Source organism: Pogona vitticeps, chromosome 1, assembly GCF_051106095.1.
Source record: "Pogona vitticeps strain Pit_001003342236 chromosome 1, PviZW2.1, whole genome shotgun sequence".
Lineage (NCBI taxonomy): Eukaryota > Metazoa > Chordata > Lepidosauria > Squamata > Agamidae > Pogona > Pogona vitticeps.
The window spans coordinates 238738870-238759345 of NC_135783.1; the positions used below are offsets into that span (position 1 = coordinate 238738870).

The 20476-nt window shown below is 42.4% G+C and overlaps 2 protein-coding genes and 1 pseudogene across 3 annotated transcripts in view; 1 reads left to right on the top strand and 2 right to left on the bottom strand.

The window, feature by feature from the left end:
- MAP3K2 (mitogen-activated protein kinase kinase kinase 2) overlaps positions 1 to 2881 on the bottom strand; it is a 49002-nt gene extending 46121 nt beyond the window's left edge. The window contains exon 1 of the mRNA XM_020805273.3: positions 2350 to 2881. The gene's annotated coding sequence lies outside the window, so the exon portion shown is untranslated. The remainder of the gene's footprint in view (positions 1 to 2349) is intronic.
- On the top strand, positions 360 to 6782 carry LOC110085279 (SCAN domain-containing protein 3 pseudogene; annotated as a pseudogene). Its single transcript, XR_013542403.1, has 3 exons — positions 360 to 434; positions 2841 to 4694; positions 6022 to 6782. The product of XR_013542403.1 is annotated as an SCAN domain-containing protein 3 pseudogene (transcript).
- Positions 6783 to 7858: 1076 nt separating this feature from the next.
- The window catches only part of PECR (peroxisomal trans-2-enoyl-CoA reductase), a 30403-nt gene continuing 17785 nt past the window's right edge, over positions 7859 to 20476 (bottom strand). Inside the window, exons 3-8 of the mRNA XM_020805996.3 lie at positions 19783 to 19948; positions 19392 to 19473; positions 16059 to 16155; positions 13490 to 13597; positions 11161 to 11272; positions 7859 to 8291 (exon numbers count right to left, since the gene is read on the bottom strand). Coding sequence (XP_020661655.3) covers positions 8203 to 8291; positions 11161 to 11272; positions 13490 to 13597; positions 16059 to 16155; positions 19392 to 19473; positions 19783 to 19948 — 654 coding nt within the window. The 3' untranslated portion in view covers positions 7859 to 8202. The remainder of the gene's footprint in view (positions 8292 to 11160; positions 11273 to 13489; positions 13598 to 16058; positions 16156 to 19391; positions 19474 to 19782; positions 19949 to 20476) is intronic.

Consider the following 20476-nt stretch of genomic DNA (forward strand, 5'->3'; position numbering starts at 1 on the left):
AGTAAGTAAGCTGCAACTAGAATTGTAAGCTGAATAAATACAACTTATGAAGGAATTGATTCATCAAACTGCCACTGATCCAATGGACCTACTCTAATGCAAACTTACTACACTAAGCAACAGGATTTCAGCCATTAATGTTGTTAGGAAAACAGCAGTAAATTATAGCGGAAATTCCTAAATATAGAAGTCCCATATCTATCTAATTTAGCCAAAAATATCTGGTGTGTTAGCTTGTCAAACAAATAATTTTCAAACTGTGATTTCCTGTATAAAAACGTATTATTCTAAAAATGAACTTCTATTAGCCTTTTAAAGTCATTTCCCTAAAAAAAAGTTGAAAAATAAACATCCCTGAGATGTGGTCAGCATCTTTTAGCTTTGATGTTCAAACCAACAATGTTATGGAAAACTCTGAGGAATTTGCTAGTCAAGTAAGAGCAGAAACCAAAGAAATTCTTTGCATGTATTTCCACACTTAATAGCAAAAGGAGCCCAGTGTTCACTTTTTCCTTTAGAAATACTCAATGGCATGCAGCTTCAAAACAAAATCCTTCTCATCAGAGAAGAAAAAAGGCTTCTCAAACCATATTGTTCATGGCTCATCAACACTCTCCCTCCAGTTCAACCCATATAACCAAACTCTTGCATTCTCTACCTTTATTAATGTTACACATTTAGAACTTTTACAAGTCATAACAGCCATTTCAAATTGCTAGAATATAGTCTGGGCATCAAATTCTTCAAACTGCATTCCCTACCTGGCTTATAAACCCCAATTTGAACCAACATTAATAATATCACTACAATCCCTATTTCATTATTTCTTGCTCTAGACTTTCTTTTAAGGAGCTGGGCTTCATCTCTTCCAAGACCATATATACATAAGTGAGATCTGATTCCTTGACTGAAGTGTCTACCATCCCTGCTATCCTTCCCCCCCTTTCCCGAAAACCCAGGTTCACAGCTTGGGTATTCTCCTGGATTCATCTCTGAGTCTGCATGCTCAGCTCTCAGAAGTGGCCAGGAATGCATTTACACAGTTAAAGTTAATACACAAGTTGTGCCCATTCCTGGAGATGAATGACAATAGCACATGGTATAGATACATCTCTATTGGATAACTTAACATATTCTATGTGGGGCTGCCTTTGAAGACTCTTCAGAAACTTCAGCTGGTCCAACACTGTGCAGCCAGACCATTGACTGGAGCCATTTACAGAGATCATATTCGCTTCATACAACAGCTTCACTGTCTACTGGTCCGTTTCTGAGATAAACATAGTACTTTCAGAAATATATGGTGGTTCAGACCTGCTAAACAACAGCACAGTATGACATCATGTCCAGGGATGTTCTTTTACCTAGGGCTGTTGCAAAGTGTATAATACACTGCCTGTGGATGTACACCTGGCACACTTCTTCCTCTGCTTTTTAAGGAGGCCCTTAAGAACTTCCTCTGCCTATAAGTGGCCCACTACATTAGAAATTCCTGCTGCTTTTACCTTTGGTCGTGTGTGTTCTTTTTTTGGGGGGGGGGGGTCATTGTTTGTTTAATGTAGTTATTGTGATTTCATTTGTTTATTTCCGCGCTAGGTGTTATGGACTGTAATTGCTGCAAATTACAAGTAGCAGTGACTTGCCACTATATGGGTGGCATAAAAGTACCAATCACCCTTCTGTCAGAAGGAGAGGGGCGTGTGTGTCCATACGCAATACACCTGACAGAAAGAGGATTTTGGAAAAGGAGAGATACCGGGAAAGATTAACATGCAAATGTACACTACCTTCTGTGACTAATAAGACTACACAGCTCAGCAATAACCTATACACTGTCCCCAACATAACATTTAGCATGCACAGGGCAAGTGCTGTGGACCCCTATGAGGTAAAACTCTAATTCTTTACCTTCTTTTCAATACACAACAAGGCTAAAAATCAGAAAACCATACTTAACCCCATTAAACAGACAGAGATTTATACCCGAAACTACACAAGAAGGAACTACGGCACAATTTACTCCTCCCCCTTTCTTCCAAGGCAGCAAACCACCTCGTCCTTAGTCCTCAATGACAACTCAAGGGTCCTTCCCAAAACCTGAGCCCCTCAGGGCTTTCTGTATCTAACATGTCCTAATTGTAGGACAAAGCAGGAAAAACGAATTTATCAACTCCTGAGTCGAAGCTCTCGGGGAGGGGGGGGGCAAACCCTTCCTTCTGCATTCAGCGGCACCCCCCCCCCCAACAGCTCCTCCATACAAGGAAGAGGCAAACCTCGCTAGAGCCTGAACGTCCACACGATTCCCTGGCACCAGTGCACCCCACAAGACCCGGAGGCAGCCCTACGTACCTGTGGGGCAGCGAGAAGGGGCGGAGGGGGAGGCGGACGATTCCCCCCCCCAAGCCGGCACCTCCAGGAGGCCTCCAACCCGGGAGGGGGGGTTCCAGGATCCCGGGTTGTTGGTGGTTTTTTTTCCGTTGAAGCCACAACCCTCGCGCACGTAGCCGCGGGAAATTTCGGGGTGGGGGGTGGGGAGATGTGACCCCCCTCCCCAAAAAACGAAAAGCAGCACGGTATGATGATGGGGGGAGGAGGAAGAAGAAGCGAGAGGAGAGAAAGGAGGGAGACCCCCCCACACACAGGAAAAGGGAGGCTTTGAGGGGGGGGGAAGGGCCTCCTCGTTCTCCCTGAATCTCGCGCCACGGGGAAGGGGGCGGGGGAATAACGAGGAGCGCGGGGAAAGGCCCCCCACCCCACCCCGTGGCCGCCGTCACCAATTCAGCCGGACCTCTCTCTCTCTCTTTTTCCCTCTCCCCTCCCCCGTTCTTTTCCTCCTCCAGAGCTCCGCCTCCCCGAACGCAGGACCTGTGACACGCAAGAGGCAGAGCGACGCGCAACGTCACCACGGCGCACGTGGGAGGAACGTGACGAATTTGGAGAGCGACGGCAGCAGCAGCAGCGCTTCTGGGCGCATGTTCTGGGGCGCAGAGACTGGAGACAGCCATCGAAGCGGTTTTCTAGAGGGCCATAAGAAAACGGCGGACATTGCTTTGTGCCACGTGGAGACCAAGCGCCCTGAACTGAAAGGCGAGCCTTTGCATTTTTTTTTCAAAAGACAAAAACGTGAGCACCACGAAGAGAAGCAAGCATTGATGGCCACTTCTGCTTCGTCCAATTTGTCTGCACGGAGAGCATCGTTCTTAGTCGCAAGCCGCATTGCTAAAGCTAAGATGCCTTTTGCTATTGGCGAAGAGTTGATCCTGCCTGCTGTCAAGGCTGTTTGTCGTGAACTTTTAGGAGAGGCAGCAGCTCAAAAGGTGGCACATGTATCTCTTTCACCTAGCACCATACCCGGAGGAATTGATGAAATAGCAGAGGATATCGAGGCACAGTTGTTAGAGAGAATTAAAGCGTCACCATGGTATGCACTCCAGGTGGATGAGTCCATCAGTGTTGAAAACATGGCAATTATGCTTGTTTTTGTTCGATATATTTTCCAGGAGGATGTACATACAGATATGTTATGTGCATGTTTGTTACCAACCAATGCCACAGCTGCAGAACGATTCAAGTCTTTGAATGATTACATGTCAGGAAAACTGAACTGGTCATTTTGTGTTGGTATATGCACAGATGGAGCGGCTGCTGGATGGATTTCTGGTTTCACTACTCGGGTCAAGGAAGTTGCTTCTGAATGTGAGTCCACACACTGTATCATCTATGGAGAAATGTTGGTTAGCCAAAAATTGCCACCTGAACTTAACAGTGTTTTGCAGGATGTGATTAAAATTATTAACCACATTAAAGTACATGCCCTTAACTCACATCTGTTTGCACAGCTCTGGGAGGAGATGGATGCAGAGCACATACATCTTTTATACACAGAAGTGAAATGGCTTTCTAAAGGTGGATTACTGGCCAGAGTTTTTGAGCTACGAGAGGTGCTCCATAGATTTCTTGTAGAAAAACAATCACCTATGGCAGCACATTTCAGTGACACAGAATGGCTTGCAAAACTTGCTTACCTGTGTGACATAGTCAACCTGTTCAATGAACTCAGTCTGTCACTTCAGAGTAGAATGACAACTGTGTTTAAGGCAGCAGATAAAGTGGCTGCATTCAAAGCCAAGCTAGAATTATGGGGGCAACGAGTAGACATTGGGATTTTTGACATGTTTCAAACATTAGCAGATATTTTGAAAGGGACTGAGCCTGGGCCTTCTTTCTCCCGACTGGTGCGTGATCACCTATCTCAGCTTTCAAAACAGTTTGAGAATTACTTCCCAACAGCAAAAGACCCCAGAACTGGGAAGGAATGGATCCGTGACCCATTTGTGAATAAGCCAGGTGAATCAACTTTATCTGTGCTAGAAGAGGATCAACTGCTTGAGATTGAAAATGACGGTGGCCTTAAAAGTATGTTTGAGAGAACGTTAAATCTCCATACATTCTGGATTAAAGTAAGGGCAGAATATCCTGAGATTGCAACAAAAGCACTGAAAAGCCTGCTTCCATTTCCAGCACCCTATTTTTGCGAAGCAGGGTTTTCTGCTATGACAGCAACCAGAACAAGATTACACAGCAGCTTGGACATAAAAAACACACTTAGGGTGTCCTTGTCTCCCATCACACCCAGATGGGACCGTCTAATTCCAGGAAAACAAGCACAGAGCTCCCACTGATTCTGCATTATGGTGAGTTGTATTATTGTTTCATTATATAGTACAATGTAATGATAATAGAAATAAAGGGCATGATATATGTACAGTGGTGCCCGCATAGCGACGATAATCCGTTCCCAAAAATCGTTGCTATCCGGATTCGTCGCTATGCCGGACAAAAAAATCCCATAGGAATGCATTAAAACATGTTTAATGCGTTCCTATGGGGGGAAAACTCACCACTATGCGGAAATCCTCCATGCAGCCACCATTTTTGCTGCCCGGTAAGCGAGGAATCCGGGCAGAAACACAGAGGGCGGCCATTTTCTTTACCCGGCAGCCATTTTGGAACTGCCGATCAGCTGTTAAAAAAACATTGCAATGCGAAAATCAGTAAGTGAAACGCTTACCGATCATCACAATGCGATATTTTGCCATTAAAAACATTGCAGAAAACTTCGCTATGCGGATTCGTTGTTAAACAGTGCGCTCGTTTAGCGAGGCACCACTGTAATGAGCTTGATTCAAAGCTATCTTCCAACAAACTGCTGCATAACAAGTACCCCCCCCGGTCCTTGGGTGAATGGCGTTCAACTGAACTGGCCCCTGCTGTCAAAAAGGTTGGGGACCACTAGGCGGTTGGAAAGCACCATTCTTAAAGGTGTTCCGTAGAGATAGAAGGGACATGCAGGTGAAATTAATTTCCTTTAAAAGAGAGAGAAAGTGGCAGCTCAAAAAAGCCACGCTGCAGAGCTTGTCTCAATAAAAGGAAAGTGGGGGAACAGAAAAGTATAGAAAAACTTGAAAGACTAATAGTTTTATTTTGTGGATCAAAACCCACTTCTCACATGTTGAACTCAGTGACCTCTCCCACACAAGGCTTGTACAATTAGAGCTTATAATTTAAAAGCTTTCTTGTTCAGCCTTGCACCGAAGATATACCACCCGCCTAAAATGGATCGTATCATAGACGTGTATATGTAGATGAATGGCAAGGAACGGCTGCTTTAAAAGCTGTTCCCCAGCCCCTGAGGGTACAAGAATGGTTTTACGAGGAACAATGGAAAAATCCCAGTCAAAATTCCCATCCCTACCTGCAATGCTTAGTCGACTAAGTTTCCTAGCTGTTTAAGCCGTTCTTCCTGTAACAGCCTCACAAGCTTCAATAACCTGAACTCTTTTAAAATTACTTTTCTATGCTATGTTAAGCCATGGTCAACGCATTGTAATGCTAAATTCTTATATTAGTCTATGGCCACCTTTCATCTTACCCCGAAGTACAATTAAAAAATGACAATATACTTTGAAACATACTATATTCCCTTCAAGGCACCACTTTTCATTTTTTTTAACTCTGCAGGTCACAAGCAACATCACCTTAGATTTTGCAAGCTACACAGACAGATGTATGGTGCATGCACACCCCTTTTCAGCTGTCCTCGCTCTTCCAGACTGAAAAAACAAATTGCTACAACCTGCCCGGTGAAAACGGGGGATGGGGAAAATAGGTGTGTAGTAAGTTCCTTGATGCTCATTGGCCTGGCGCTAAAGTGGTATGAACATTTCTCACTTGGGATTTCCTTTGAAAAGATTTCTGTGGGGGGAAGCCTCTCAGTTCTGAGTGCTCATGCACTTTTGCACTCTTCCCTGCCCTTGGCTCTTTCACTATCTCCATTCTACTGGCCAGTGGGTTTGTGGGCCTGGAAGATCCGAAGTTTGAATCCAGACGTGCAGCGCAGAGAGGCTGTCATGCTAGTTTGGTGGACAGGCACAGCCACCCACCTGTTGGGTATTCTCTTGTTTCTCCTGTCAATCTTTAAGGAGAAATAAGATGTTGATACCCTGCCACGGTGCGGTGGGCCTGAGAAATTTGTGTGGCTGGCAAAGGTTCTCAGCACAATGCTCTCTCTCCCATCACGGAATTACACTTGTAATAAACTTCTAATAAACAAGTACCACTCCATTTTTAACGCCACAGCTTTGAGGGCAACATTTACTGTATATCTGTTGGAATTTTATACAAACAACTTGGAAACATTTTCCTGAACTGATTGTTTTGATGTGCATTTATTCTTTGCATAAACAAACACTGTACTGATATTAAAGTTTTATATACATTTATTTGTTTGTTTATATTATGAAGCCACAACATGAATTTGTTGCCACTGCTGAATATTAGAAAAATAGATGTATTCACCTCATCAAGGCAAGTATTTGAAAGTTGTAAGGTGCCATATCCTGCAAATCCGTTTCCCTTGCTTAAGTGGCGATATCTGAGAAAGCACAACACTGGTTTTATTTATTAAAAAAAAAACAAGCCAATGTTTTCCTCCCACAACCCTCACCTAACTGGGTGTAACAGGATTTGCCATCGATGATGCACAGGCACTTTTAGTAGCTTACTCTCTGACTTTAGGAATCACATATTTGAAAGTTTTGCAATGAGGTTAATATATATTTCAAAGTATGGAACTCGAGTGGCATCATAAGTGGATAAGTTGCTGATTACCTTTTTAATTTGGAAGTACAAAACTGAAATAGGGATGCCTCATTGGTTACTGTCTTTCTTACAAAGGTTAATTGCCTGCTCAGGCCAAGTTTACATATTTGTTTAATCCCACAGTATTGCTCAGTGTGAGTACTGAGAAAAACAAGTAACAGTCTTTCAGCTATTTTGTCTGCTCCCAGTCAAAAGATTTTAATATATTTTCTGGAAACATTTCCTTTTATGATGCCAATTTCAGGAACTTTATTTCCCGGATCACTAGTATAAGCCAGCGTAATGGGTATGCCACACATAAACCTGCAAGTTTGGCAGTCTACGTTGTTCAGTTATCAGTGCTAGCAACTTGGCCAACACAGAGAAAAACAGAACTCCCATCTTGTAACAGAGACATACTAAATAAGGACTTTCAGCTACAGCTGCTTTATTGACTACAATATGCAAGTAATTCCCTTTCTGAACTGTGAAAGCAGCCTTGCTGGAATACACCTCTCCTAATTCTCAGCTAGCATAAGCTACAGGCAATAGGTGCTCTCAAGCTTCTGTTACTACCCATCTTGTATACTCTTACTGAACATTAAAGACAACTTTAAAATTAAAGAACATAAATGTAAACCACCTGTCCCCACCTTCATCTCCAAGAGCTCTAGCATGCATTGTTATGGGGGGAATAATCACATAGCAGTCAAGAGCCTTTGATAACAAACTGTAAACCTTTGGCTTTATTCCCTTTAGTGCCTTGCCAATCCAAGATATACTCCATGTCGTTTTAACAGGAGAAGCGTAAGAGTTCAAATTACAAGCAGAAAGTTCATTGACACAGTTGCACTTTCAATGTCAAAGCCAACAATGGTACAAGAGGCTTTTCCCATGATCATTTTCCTGAAGTAGCATTTTTAAGGCCAACATTATTAAAACAAAACAAAGTGAAGATTTTTTATCAAAATCAGGCACAGTTTTAAAAACTGTAATCAACTCTTAAAAGGCAAAATTTCTCCATTGGCAAAAATGGAAAGGGGCTATTCCCTTTTCTATGATTCACAGCTTTGACAGAGGTTCTTGTGAAAACAACATCTTGAGTGCTGTAGAATTGTCTCCATCTGGACCAGGTGGCCACCGGTCATGATCTGTGGGAAAGGGGAAAAAAAATACTGTATTATCTTGGAAAACAAGCCACTGCTTTGTTCTTACTGTACCACAGATAAATCTAATGCTCACTGCTAACCTAGAAACTAGGATTTCCTTATCAGAATGGTATTTCCTCAGAAATGTGGCTGAGAAATTATGTCAATTAAGTCCATGCTTACTTTGCAGTGAAAAAGCATAAAACAAGGTACAATAAATACAAAATATAATTACTAATCATGTACCATCAAATTTCTCTTTAGCTATGGTGACCTCCTCAAGGTTTCTCAGATATCCAATACTCTGTGTGCTGGCACATCCTTCATCTCAGAAAACGTATAACTACATAAAAATATGTGGTGAGACAAACATCCTTCACCACTTGTGGGACCATCTCTGAAAAAAGTAGATAATAATTTTCTCTACTTAGTCAGTCAATAGCTTTCTTGAATGAGAACATTTTCTTAAGGCAAATTAAGGAATGAGTCAATGGTCTAAAACATTTTACTAGATGCCAAAAATACATATCGGTCAAAATCCTCTTGGGATTTTACACCAATGTAACTTGGAAATTAGTTGCCTTAAAAGCCAATAGGCTAAGACAGATTTTTACTGGATGGCACAATAAGAAACAAACAAAACAACCACATGACCTAAAATCCTACTGAAATTTTATACCATGTAGCTTTTGGAGGTGAATTCTCTCTTCAGCAGGGTTATTTGTTTTTTGTTTTTTACAATGGCTACTATTGTTTGCATAAATAGGGTATGTAGTGTGAATTCCATGATCTCTCATCAGTTATGCTCCATTTCATAGAGGTCTTTCACCAAAGTCAATTTTTTTTTCATTTAAAAGATACATATCCAAATGTGTTTGATGTGAGTAATGTTTTTAGGTGATTTTGTCACTGTACCTTTATTACAATTCATGTTCAAAATTATATGAAAAGCCCAACAACTTCACTATCTTTTAAAGAAAACAATGTTCATTCATACAGAACAGTAAGCCAGGATTCTCCAGAATTCTGGTTTACCATGGGCTGCATACTGGTCCATGTAAGCTGTTCTCTGTGCTCCTTCAATTGACATGACAAAGTGAATCATAAGCAGGCAGTTTGAACCACACTGTGACATAAATGATTTGTTTAGCATGTTATCCAACTGGAGGAGCCTGATGTGTTGTTCCTAAACAAACCAGGATTATTAAATAATAAACAAGCCCTGGTTTGCAACTAAAGAGAGCAATAAGGTAACACCACAAATTCAGACAATATTCTGAACAAACTATTTTTATTTATTTAGCTAGGCCACCCAGAAAGTGAGACTACCTGAGAGCAATTGGGCACACCAGAACACAGCTGGTTCATAATAAAGAAACTTTGCACTGGCGACTAACTAGAATACACAATATGATGATTTGGAGGGGGGTAGTCTTTTGTATAATAATGGTGGATGCAGCTTTGGAAATTAACTGTTTACTATGGCAGGAGCCAAGCATGCAGAAATCCATTTTTCAAACAAGGAAAGCAGACAGCATTGGAAAGCTAACGTTCTGTTCAAGTTTCTATACATTATAATGCACAATAACTTCATATTTTAAGATAACTGTACTTGGTTTTTAATGAGACACTTTGAATGTTTTTTAAAATAAAATTTTATTAATATAACAAAATATTACAAAAACATAAATGAGAAAAAGAATCATAACTCAGATATACAGTGTAACCCACCACCATCAGGAATATAAATTTATATTGTACTGTATATCTATGCCTACAATTTATTTAATCTCATTAAATATAATCATCCATTCTTTCTGTCTCTCTTCACATGTCCACTGCATATGATAGTATGTTCCCATTTCTTTTTTACATCTCCAACATACAGATCTTTATTCACTGTATTCAATGTCATTGGTGTTAAAAACTATCTCCATATTGCTTTATAACAGTTTTCCTGTACCCTAACTGACATATTTTACATTATTATTTTTCCCCAGACCCTCTTTCATACTTCTTCACTAATTTCTTTATTGAAATCTCCTTGCCATATCTTTCAAAGCTGTTGTTTATATTCATCTACTAACATATATTACACCTATTATCCCTTTTCTTTGAATATTATCATCCATCTCTTCCCTCTTTTCAATAATTTCTTCAAATTTAGTCATCCTTCTACATTCTCCTTCCCCCCCCCCCATTCCTTGGTCCAATTATCTAACTGTCTTACATTTAGCCAATTCCTTCTCCTCCTAGTATCTCTTTTATTCCCTTTATATTATACATCTTATTCCAATCTTTAATTTTTATAACTTTCTGTTCTAACAAAACCTCATTTAATTTCTTCTTCAGTTTATCTGGAAAACGGTTTAATTCCTCCACGTGTGTCAATGGGGAAATCTTTGGACTTAATACTCTCTTGTACTTCTTCCAACATTGTAACATATTATTTAAAATGATTTCCTTTAAATTTCTCTTAAAAAACAAATTCTCCATATTTTCCTTAATCTTACAAAGCTCAAGATCACTCCGTATTATCTCCTTACTGTTTACTATAATTTCTGATATATATCTCAATTGATGAGCTATATAACAACATTTAATTTCAGGTATACCCAAACCTCCTTTCTTTCGAGGAAGATGCCATATTTTTTATTTATCCTTGCTGTTTTATTTTCATTACAATACATATTAATCACATTCTGCTGTTTTTTAATTCCTCATCAGTTATCTTTATAGGTAACATCCAAAATAAAAAAAATTAATTTAGGGCTTATTTTCATTTTTACTACATTTTTACTACTGTAATTCTTCCAAGATGCTTTGAATGTTTCAGAAACCACTAATGATTTTTAATGCAGATTTGTTTTACCTGGAACTTCCCAACGAGAAGAATATAAGGACTGTCCACCATCAATCTTCACTGTTTCCCCAGTTATGAAGGAGGCACCAGGAGACAGGAGGAAACACACCAAGGCTGACACCTTACAGAGAATCAGGGCATGTATTTACTATTAGAGTGACAAATGGTTCAGCAATCACCTACCCACCTGATATATGCCCCAAAGCATGCACACAACATGTATACAATGTCTAGATGGACATACAATGTAGATAACAGCACCTAATTATGTTTAAATACACAGAATGTCAGCCATGGACATGGATCAGAGAGAAGCTTCACATTTGATGGCTAGAACTTCCAAATTATCCAGTTGCACAATGCTCCCAAATTAATTTAGTTAACAAGGAATTTGGTACAATAAGGTGTGTGATGCCTCCAGTGGTACCAATGCATGGTGTGGAGAAAGGGGATAGGGAGCTTTTCTCCTCTCATAATACAAAAATACTGAGGTCATCCATTAAGGTTGAATGGTGAGAGACTCAAGATAGATAAAAGGAAATTGTTCTTCACATAGTATCTAATTAACTTGAAATTCACTGCCACAAGATGCTATGGCTACAAACTTGGATGGCTTTTAAATGGAAATAGATAAATTCACAGAAGCTAGGTCAGGATGGCAATATTTGATTTCCGTTACAGTGGGGTCTTGACTTGAGAACTTAATTCGTATTGGAAGGCGGTTCTCAAGTCAAAAAGTCTGTAAGTCAAGTCTCCATTGACCTACAGTGCATTGAAAACCGATTAATCCCGTAACAGGCCGTTTTTGTTCCATTTTGGTTTTTTTCTGGTCTGTAAGTCAAATCTCAGTCTGCAAGTCAAACCTAAAGAACCCCCATTCTCCACTCAGCCAGACAGTCCAGCAGGTTACCATAATCAATGGTACCAAAAGCCACTGAAAGGCCAGCGACAACTAGTGATGTTATGCTCTCTTTGTCCAAATCCTGACATAGATTACAAGGGGGGGGGGGAAGCAAAGCATGCTGCTTATATACCGCCCCATAGTGCTTAAATTATTCTCTCGGTGGTTTACAGGTTAATTATGCAGGCTACACATTGCCGCCGCCACATCCCGCCCCCAGCGAGCTGGGTACTCATTTTACCAACCTTGGAAGGACAGAAGGCTGAGTCAACCCTGAGGTGGCTACCTGGGACTGGACCCCAGGTCGTGAGCAGTTTTGGCTGCAGTATAGCAGTTTAACCACTGCGCCACAAGGCAGCCAAAATAGTCTCGGTTCTATATCCTACGTAAGAGTCCAACCAAAATGGATCCAACTAATCCAGGAGTGTTACAGTACCGCCACGCACCTTTAGCCAAAATGGGACATTAAAAATGGCTTATATTTTTCAGGACACCTGAGGCAAGGACAGTTTCTTTAACAAAAGTTTTATGACTGCTTCTTTAATACAGTACTATCCACTCAGAAGGTCTTACCACCTCCATTAACCATAGCATCTGTTAATCAGGTGCAACATTTTGGTATAAGGGTACTTTGGGCAAAAGGCAGGCAGGTGGACATGTGGCTTGGACTGGCTTACAGATATATGGCCTCAGGACTGGATTACTGACTTGTGGAATGATCTGTCTATTGATTGGCATCAAGGAAATCTTTGGTTTGTTTACAACTGACTATTTTCTGTTGGCAAAAAGGGCTGAGGATTTCTTCTAGCCTGGATTTCTGCATGATAGAATGAGCAAAAAATTTAAAAATACAGGTACATGCTTGCTATGGCAATAAGACTGTGGCTGAGCTGGGAGACAGTGGAACACTATGGAAGGGCTACAAGGCTGGATACGTTCAATGGCTCCAGGCCCAGAGGGTACCCCAATAAGATGCTACAGTCACATTGTATGCCTTTAGGACACAGGGGTGATGTACTTTCAGGGAAGAAGAAAGGTGATGCAATGCACTTTTTCTCCCAACTTGCTATCTACCAACACAGAACCACAAGCAATTGTTGCTTAGGGCAAAGAGACTTGGACTCAAAGTCACACTCATTTACACTCATATTCAAGCTTACATGCAGATGTTTTTCAGTTCACTTGTTCTTGTGTGATTTTTACTTCTGCAGATTTTGATTGCTCTAGGGCCTTTGGGCCTTGGTTTGTCTTGACTGTGAGAGAAGTTTTAGTTTTTACAATGGATTAGACTATTTCTGGGAAATTTTACACTTTCCACACTGTCTTCTATTTATTCCTTACCCTTACATATGTACACACACATACACCCCAGTGATTTCACTATAGTAGGAGCATAGTATCTGTGGGGGATCAGTTCCAAAAAGGATGCTACTATACCTCTTCAGGAAGTCCTAATCTTTTTGCAGGAATCTTTTCAATAGCACTTCTGAACATTTCTTTACCGTCTTTGTAATTTGCCACAGCAGTTTCAGAAAATATCACACCCTGTGTAGAAAGGACAGACTCACAATAGGATTCCATTATTGAATGATAATATAAACCCCAAGCATCTTTTCAAACTCATGATCTACCAACAAGCAAACACACAACCAAAACAAAAGCTGAATATCATGTAGGACCCATGTGATAATCCACAAGCGTCTTCATACAAAATTCCAGCTTGTTTCGGCGTGCTTACATTCAATAGGAAACAGGGTGGTATTTATGCCCCAGGCTCCAATATGACACCCTGTGCAGTGCAAGATTCGTCTCAAAGATCTCTGCAGCCCCCCGCCCCCAAATCATAGATCTAGTATATCAGCTCTGAAAATTTGGGTTGGTACATGGGATAGTATTCTGTGCAGTTTTTGCTGAACAAGGAAGTCCTGCCAGAGTGTTAATATGAGGACCACACCACCTGCTCAATACTGTCATTGAGTAGATGATGATCTCCTAAAGAAAGGCCACTGTTCACTTGTGCAATAACAACATTGTACAAGGTGATCACACATTACTATGCTGAGGGACTTTCATTCTGTGGAAGCCCAATAGGACAATGGCCTTATTATATAATACCACTTACAAATCACAGATCTCCAAAGCTTGGAGTCTGAATTTTGGAAGAAAGGTGAGATATAAATGGAAACAGTAAAATGTTTTAAAATTAACATGGATACTCATTATCTTTTCAGAGCACAAGATAGTGTAAGTAATACATTAAAAAGTAACGTAACTAATGTCAGAATTTTGGAGTAAGTAACTATCACTTCTGATTTCAGAAAGGTTACTTGTGGGGGACTTCAGCCAGTCAGGGCTTTTTTTGTTAAAAAAATACAATGTTGTAAATAATGAGTTATTAACACACAACATTAGAAATAGGCAAAACATGCAGTCCACCCAGTATCCCTGGATGGCATTCTACACTGCCATCTACACTGGCTACAATAGGAAGTCTAATAGCTGGAGGGTTGTACAGGTACTTTCCTCACCCCACACTATTTACTGTGCATACGTATCTCACTGCTCTTGAGAAAACACAAGTAACACATTGCCTTTTTCAACAACAATTTCATGTTCTAGTCTTTCTGCACTTTGTGAAATGCTACAAATGAACTTTTGAAGGGTGGTCCTGTCCTCCAGTTTCCGATCCTAAATTCCAAAACCATACCTGTCTACTCAGAAGCAAGCCCAACTGAGTTCAGTTAAGACTTTTAGTTCAGTGAGTGTCTATAGGACTGCAGCCTAACATCCTCAGTGCCAAACCTTTGATGCCTCTATGAGATTAAGGAAAAATAACACATACTGTTTCTGATACTTGTTACTATTTGCAGTTGTGTATAAAATCTTTTAAAGTTTGCTGCATGATTTAATGGTCATCTTTCAGTTCAGAGTACTACAAATATTCTAGAATGCATCCACAAGAAGGCAAAAAAAAAAATCATAAAGAGGTCTGGAAACCAAGCCCAGTAAGGATTGAGGGAGCTGGATATTTTAGCATTGAAAAGAGACAAAAAAAGGTGACTGCCTAATGGGAGGGCTGGTCTTGCCCTGATCCATCATCAGATATCTGAAGGACTGTCACATGGAAGATGTAGTAGGCCTGTTTTCTGCTGTTCTTCATAGCAGGACCCAAACCAATAGATTACAATGAGACAAAAAGGAGATTCTGATTTAGAAGGAAATTCCTGGTGGTAAGAGCAGTTCCACAGCAAAATGGGTTATCTAAGAAGATAGTGGACTATCTTTCATTGCATAATTTTGAACAGAGGTTAGACAGTCATTAGAGATATGCCATTCATCGTATTTTTTTCAGACTATAGATCTAAGAATTCTCTGATCTGGGAGTCCCACCAGGGACCTATATGCTGTCCATTTAGGAGAAAGGCCTAAGCTGGAAGGCTTCGTGGCTTAATGGAGGCTTAGCTCTGCCTAGCTTCCTGTTCAAAAGGGAAGCTCCCAGCTAACACAGGAATAGGTTCATTTTTGAACAGGAAGCTAGGCAAAGCCAGGCCTACATGAGGCCACAAAGCCTTCCAGCTTAGGCCTTTCTCCTTGGTGAGGCACATTTTGGAGTCTGTAGGTGTCTGTCTGTCAAGTGGGATTCTCAGAATGAAGATTTTGGGGGTGGAAAATCCTCCCCGCAAAAACCAAATAAAAAAACTAAAAAAGAAAAGAAAAGAATGGCACACCCATAATTGTCATCCATGACGGATGATTTAGTTCTTGATTTCTGCACTGGGTAGGGGCGGTTGTAGATGACCTATGAATCCATCCTACTATATAACTCTGTGACGTTATGCGTATTGCATTGTTTATGTCCAGATTTGTTGCCCACTGTAATTTCACTGTACACCTGCTTCCATCTCAGCATAAATAAGACAAGACAAATAGCTTTACAATTATGCTCTGCTTTTAGCTCTACCCACTACGACCCCAACATTTGCTGGTCTTGTATTTTATCACCTACCGGTGCAACTGCATTTATTCTCACCCCACTGTGGGCCCACTCAATAGCTAAGGTTTTGGTCAGGTTGTCAACGCCAGCTCTTGCCGCACCACTGTGGCTGTGAAGAATTGAAATCAAAACGTTGTGAAAGGAGGAAGTCAGAATTCCAGTTGTAGAATGCACTCTCCTTGCAGGCCTCAGTTCTACATCAAGATAAAGCCTGGCTCTTCAGCAAAGGATTTGGGGCCCAATGACCGTGACTTGTTTTTGATTTTGTTTCGGATTACCACCTGTTGTTGTATTTTGTTGAGGTTTTTAATATTGTTTTATAATTGTGTTGGTTTATTGCTTACCTTTGTAATATTTCTATTTTAGTTAAAACAGGAAAAATTTAAAGGCAGTTATCAGTTCCCATCAACAGAATAATTTAGGATCATAATGGGGCACATGCCTGTTCTGTTAAAACTGGATTCTACACAATCACAAGGTCAAATCTACCAAGTTCAATTAAGTTCAAACTGTGACAAGCAGTCATCTCTTAGAACTCAAACTATAATTTTAGCAAAAATCAGGAAAAGGCAGGAAAATCAGGAAAAGGAAATATCAGGAACAGGACAGGCACATTTACTATTCAAGAAGATCATGTATTTGCTTATTTATCTATCTATTTGTTTCATTCCCATGCCACCTTTCTCCCATAAAGGGACTCATGGTAGCTCACTGTCATTAAGGTGAAAAGCACAATAAATTAGTCCATTAAAAATAATTAAACATACAGTAGTATAGGGATTAATTTTCTAAAAACGCCAAAACAACTTAAAAACACACTTCAAAATAACAATGGCTAAAATACCAGGGAGAATAAACTTAATGCCCAATATGGTTAATAAAGGCCTGCTTAAAAAGACACATCCTTTACTTGTTGTCAAAAGGACGGGGGGGGGGAACGTAACCTCCCAGGGGAGTGTATTCCACAACCTGGAAACAGCCACAGAGAATGCCCTCTCTCGTGTTCCCACCAAATGTGCTTGCAACAGCAGCAGAACCAAAAAAAAAGAGGCCCTCCTCTGAATATTTCAGAGACCAGAGAGAATTAGATGGGGAGGCAAGGTCCTTTAGACAGCCTAGACCCAAGTCATATAGGGCTTTATGGGTCATAATTAGAGATGGAGGTACAGTGGTGCCTCACATAACGATGTTAATTGGTTCCAAACAAAACATCGTTATGTGAAAACATCGTTATGTGAAGCACCATTTCCCATAGGAATGCATTGGAAACCGGTTAATCCGTTCCAATAGGAATGGATTATCCGGTTTTTTCCCTCCCCCCGTGGCTTGCATCTGACCCACGGCGGCTAACTCAGCCATGGCTTGACTCCCTAGAGTCCGGCCATGGCTGGGGTAGCCGCCATGGCTCGGATCCAAGCCGCGGGGGGAGGGTGGTGGGATTGGAATGCCTTTCAGGCATCCCGGGCTTGGATCCCACCCGCCGCCGGTTAGGGTAACCGGCGGCGGGTGGGATCCAAACCCGGGATGCCTGAAAGGCATCCCAATCCCACCACCCTCTCAGCCTGCCCCCACAGCTTGGATCCAAGCCGTGGGGGGTCGCTGGGAGCGGACACCCCCCCACCCTGCAGCCGCCGCTTGAAGCCTCCCCGCGCTGCTTTCCCCAGCCATTCTCGGACGTCCAGGCGTCCGAGAACGGCTCGGGTAGGCGGCCCGGGCAGGCTTCAAGCGGCGGCTGCAGGGTGGGGGGGTGTCCGGAAGGTTTCCAGGCTTTCACCTGGAAACCTTCCGGATACCCCCCCCCGTCCCCGCTGCTGGTAGCCTGCCCGGGCCGCCTACCCCAGCCGTTCTCGGACGTCCAGGCGTCCGAGAACAGCTCGGGTAGGCAGCCTGGGCAGGCTTCAAGCGGCGGCTGCAGGGTGGGGGGGTGTCCGGAAGGTTTCCAGGCTTTCACCTGGAAACCTTCCGGATACCCCCCCTCTGTCCCCGCTGCTGGTAGCCTGCCCGGGCCGCCTACCCCAGCCGTTCTCGGACGTCCAGGCGTCCGAGAACGGCTCGGGTAGGCGGCCCGGGCAGGCTACCAGCTGGGGCTGGCTGACGCTTCGGAGGAGCCGCGGGGAGAGGCCTCCCCGCGGCCCCTCCGAAGCGCCGGCCAGCCGCCTGGCATTCTCGGGGCAGGCGCTTCGGAGCAGCCGCGGGAGAGGTCTCCCCGCGGCCGCTCCAAAGCGCCCGCCCGGAGAATGCCTGCAGGCTGGCCGGCGATTCAGAGCGGCTGCGGGGAGACCTCTCCCGCGGCTGCTCCAAAGCGCCGGCCAGCCAGCCGGCATTCTCAGGGCAGGCGCTTTGGAGCGGCCGCGGGAGAGGTCTACCCGCGGCCGCTCCAAAGCGCCCGCCGGGGGCCTATGGGGGAAACATCGCTATGCGAGTTTCCTCCATAGACTGCCTCGCTATACGAGGCAGTAGTTTCCCCCAGAAACCCCCTCGCTATGCGAATTCATCGTTAAACGAAGCATTCGCTAAGCGAGGCACCACTGTATTCGTCTATGAATATCCCTGCACAGGTGGTGTTAACGAGGGTCCAGCCCCATGGGGCTGGATGGTCAACTCACCAATCTGCCACGGATGCGAACGGCACGATTCTATCAATGGCTCCTCAGCGAGCGGAGGTGGGAGGACAAGCCTCGCTGCAAGGTCAAATAGTGGCAAAAGGCTCGTGCGCTGCAGAGCCATTGGTAGAATTGCGCCATCTGTGGCAGATTGGTGAGGGGACGTCCGGCCTCATGGGGCTGGATCCTCACTAACACCATCTGTGCGGGGATAGTCGTAGATGAATACGAATACCCCCATCTCTAGTCATAATCAATATTTTGAATTGAGTGCAGAAATGGACCAGCAGCCAGTGAAGCTGCGGTAACAGGAGAGTTGTATGCTCCTAGTAAGCAGCCCTGGTCAGCATTTTGAACCATTCAGTTTCTTCAATGGCAGCCCCACACAGAATATGTTACAGTAATCCAAGTTAGATGTAACTAAGGCATATGTCATTACTGCCAATTCAGACATCTCGAGGAATAGGTGCAGTTGGCACACCCGCTTTGGCTGTGCAAATGCTCTGACACCATCAAAACCTGGGCACCTAGGCTCAAGGATGAGTACAGGAAAATTCCTTCAACTTCTCAAAGACTACTGATAAAATGGCATCTCAGTGTGTTGCATGTTTTTAAAAGCAGCTGTTCCATCTGTTTTTAGGGTCCTTAAAATACAATGACAGTTTGGAAGGACAGCAATTTAAGCAACAGCTTGTCTGTCTGAATGAAAAAGAAACACATGTATTAACAAACACTGCCTTACGACATGCCAGGAAATCCTTTCCATGTATCAGCCACAATGTTGACAATTGTACCTCCATGGTCCCGCATCCAAGCATTGTATACTGTATGGAACAAAAAAAGCAGCAGTGAAAATATATTCTCAGACAGATTGTGTATAATGGTTAAACAAGCAGATGAGTCACATGAAAGCTTAGTCTAGCACTGTGGTTAAAAAAACCCGAGTACAATCTATGGCAAAGACCATGAAAATAAAATAAGTAATTAACATAACACAGCCATGGCATCAAATGCAAACTTTCACTAGAAGGCCAAAATGAACTGCGTATTTTCATACTGTGTGTATTGATACAAGCTGCACAACACAAAGCATGTAAATCCATCTTGCTGCCTTCTAAGTCAGTAATACTTACCTGCTTTACAGCAGTAGAAGGTCCCAGTCAAATTTGTTTCGATCACAGCGTGCCAACCTTTTGCAGTGATTGATTCTGTGAGGCTAGGAAATTGACCTCCCCCATTGTTGATCAAGAAATCTATTCTACCATGAAGATCCAGTGTTGATTTCATCAGCGCTTCTACCTACAAAAAAGAAGTTGGGTTAACAAGAGTCCATAAAGTAACCTTTCACAGAATCATAGAATAATTGAGTTGGAAAGGCCATCGACTCTAAGCCCCTGCTCAAGGCTGCCTCTAGTGTCGGAGCACTCACCACCTCCCACAGTAAATGGTTTCACTGTCATACTGCTCTAACAGTTAGGAAGTTGATATTCAACCTAACCTTCAGCATGAGCCATTTCTATTTGTATGAAGATTCTTCAGAATGAAACTAAGCACAAATATTACTTTGAAGATGCCTCTTACAGGGTGGGAAATCTCTCCTGTGAAGCAGCTTGGCACCAGCACTGAAGAAATCACAGAAGATTGTACATAGAGGTAGCCACTGGGACAATATATTTACCTGTAAGTGGGTTTCTATACATTCTAGAATATAGAGAAACTCTCAAAGAACCTTTACTGGAGTGTCACTAGCAGACAGCTCATACAAGAGGCAAAATCTTCCTAATGTCAGAATAATGTAGTTATGCCAGTGTAAATGCCCTCTACCAA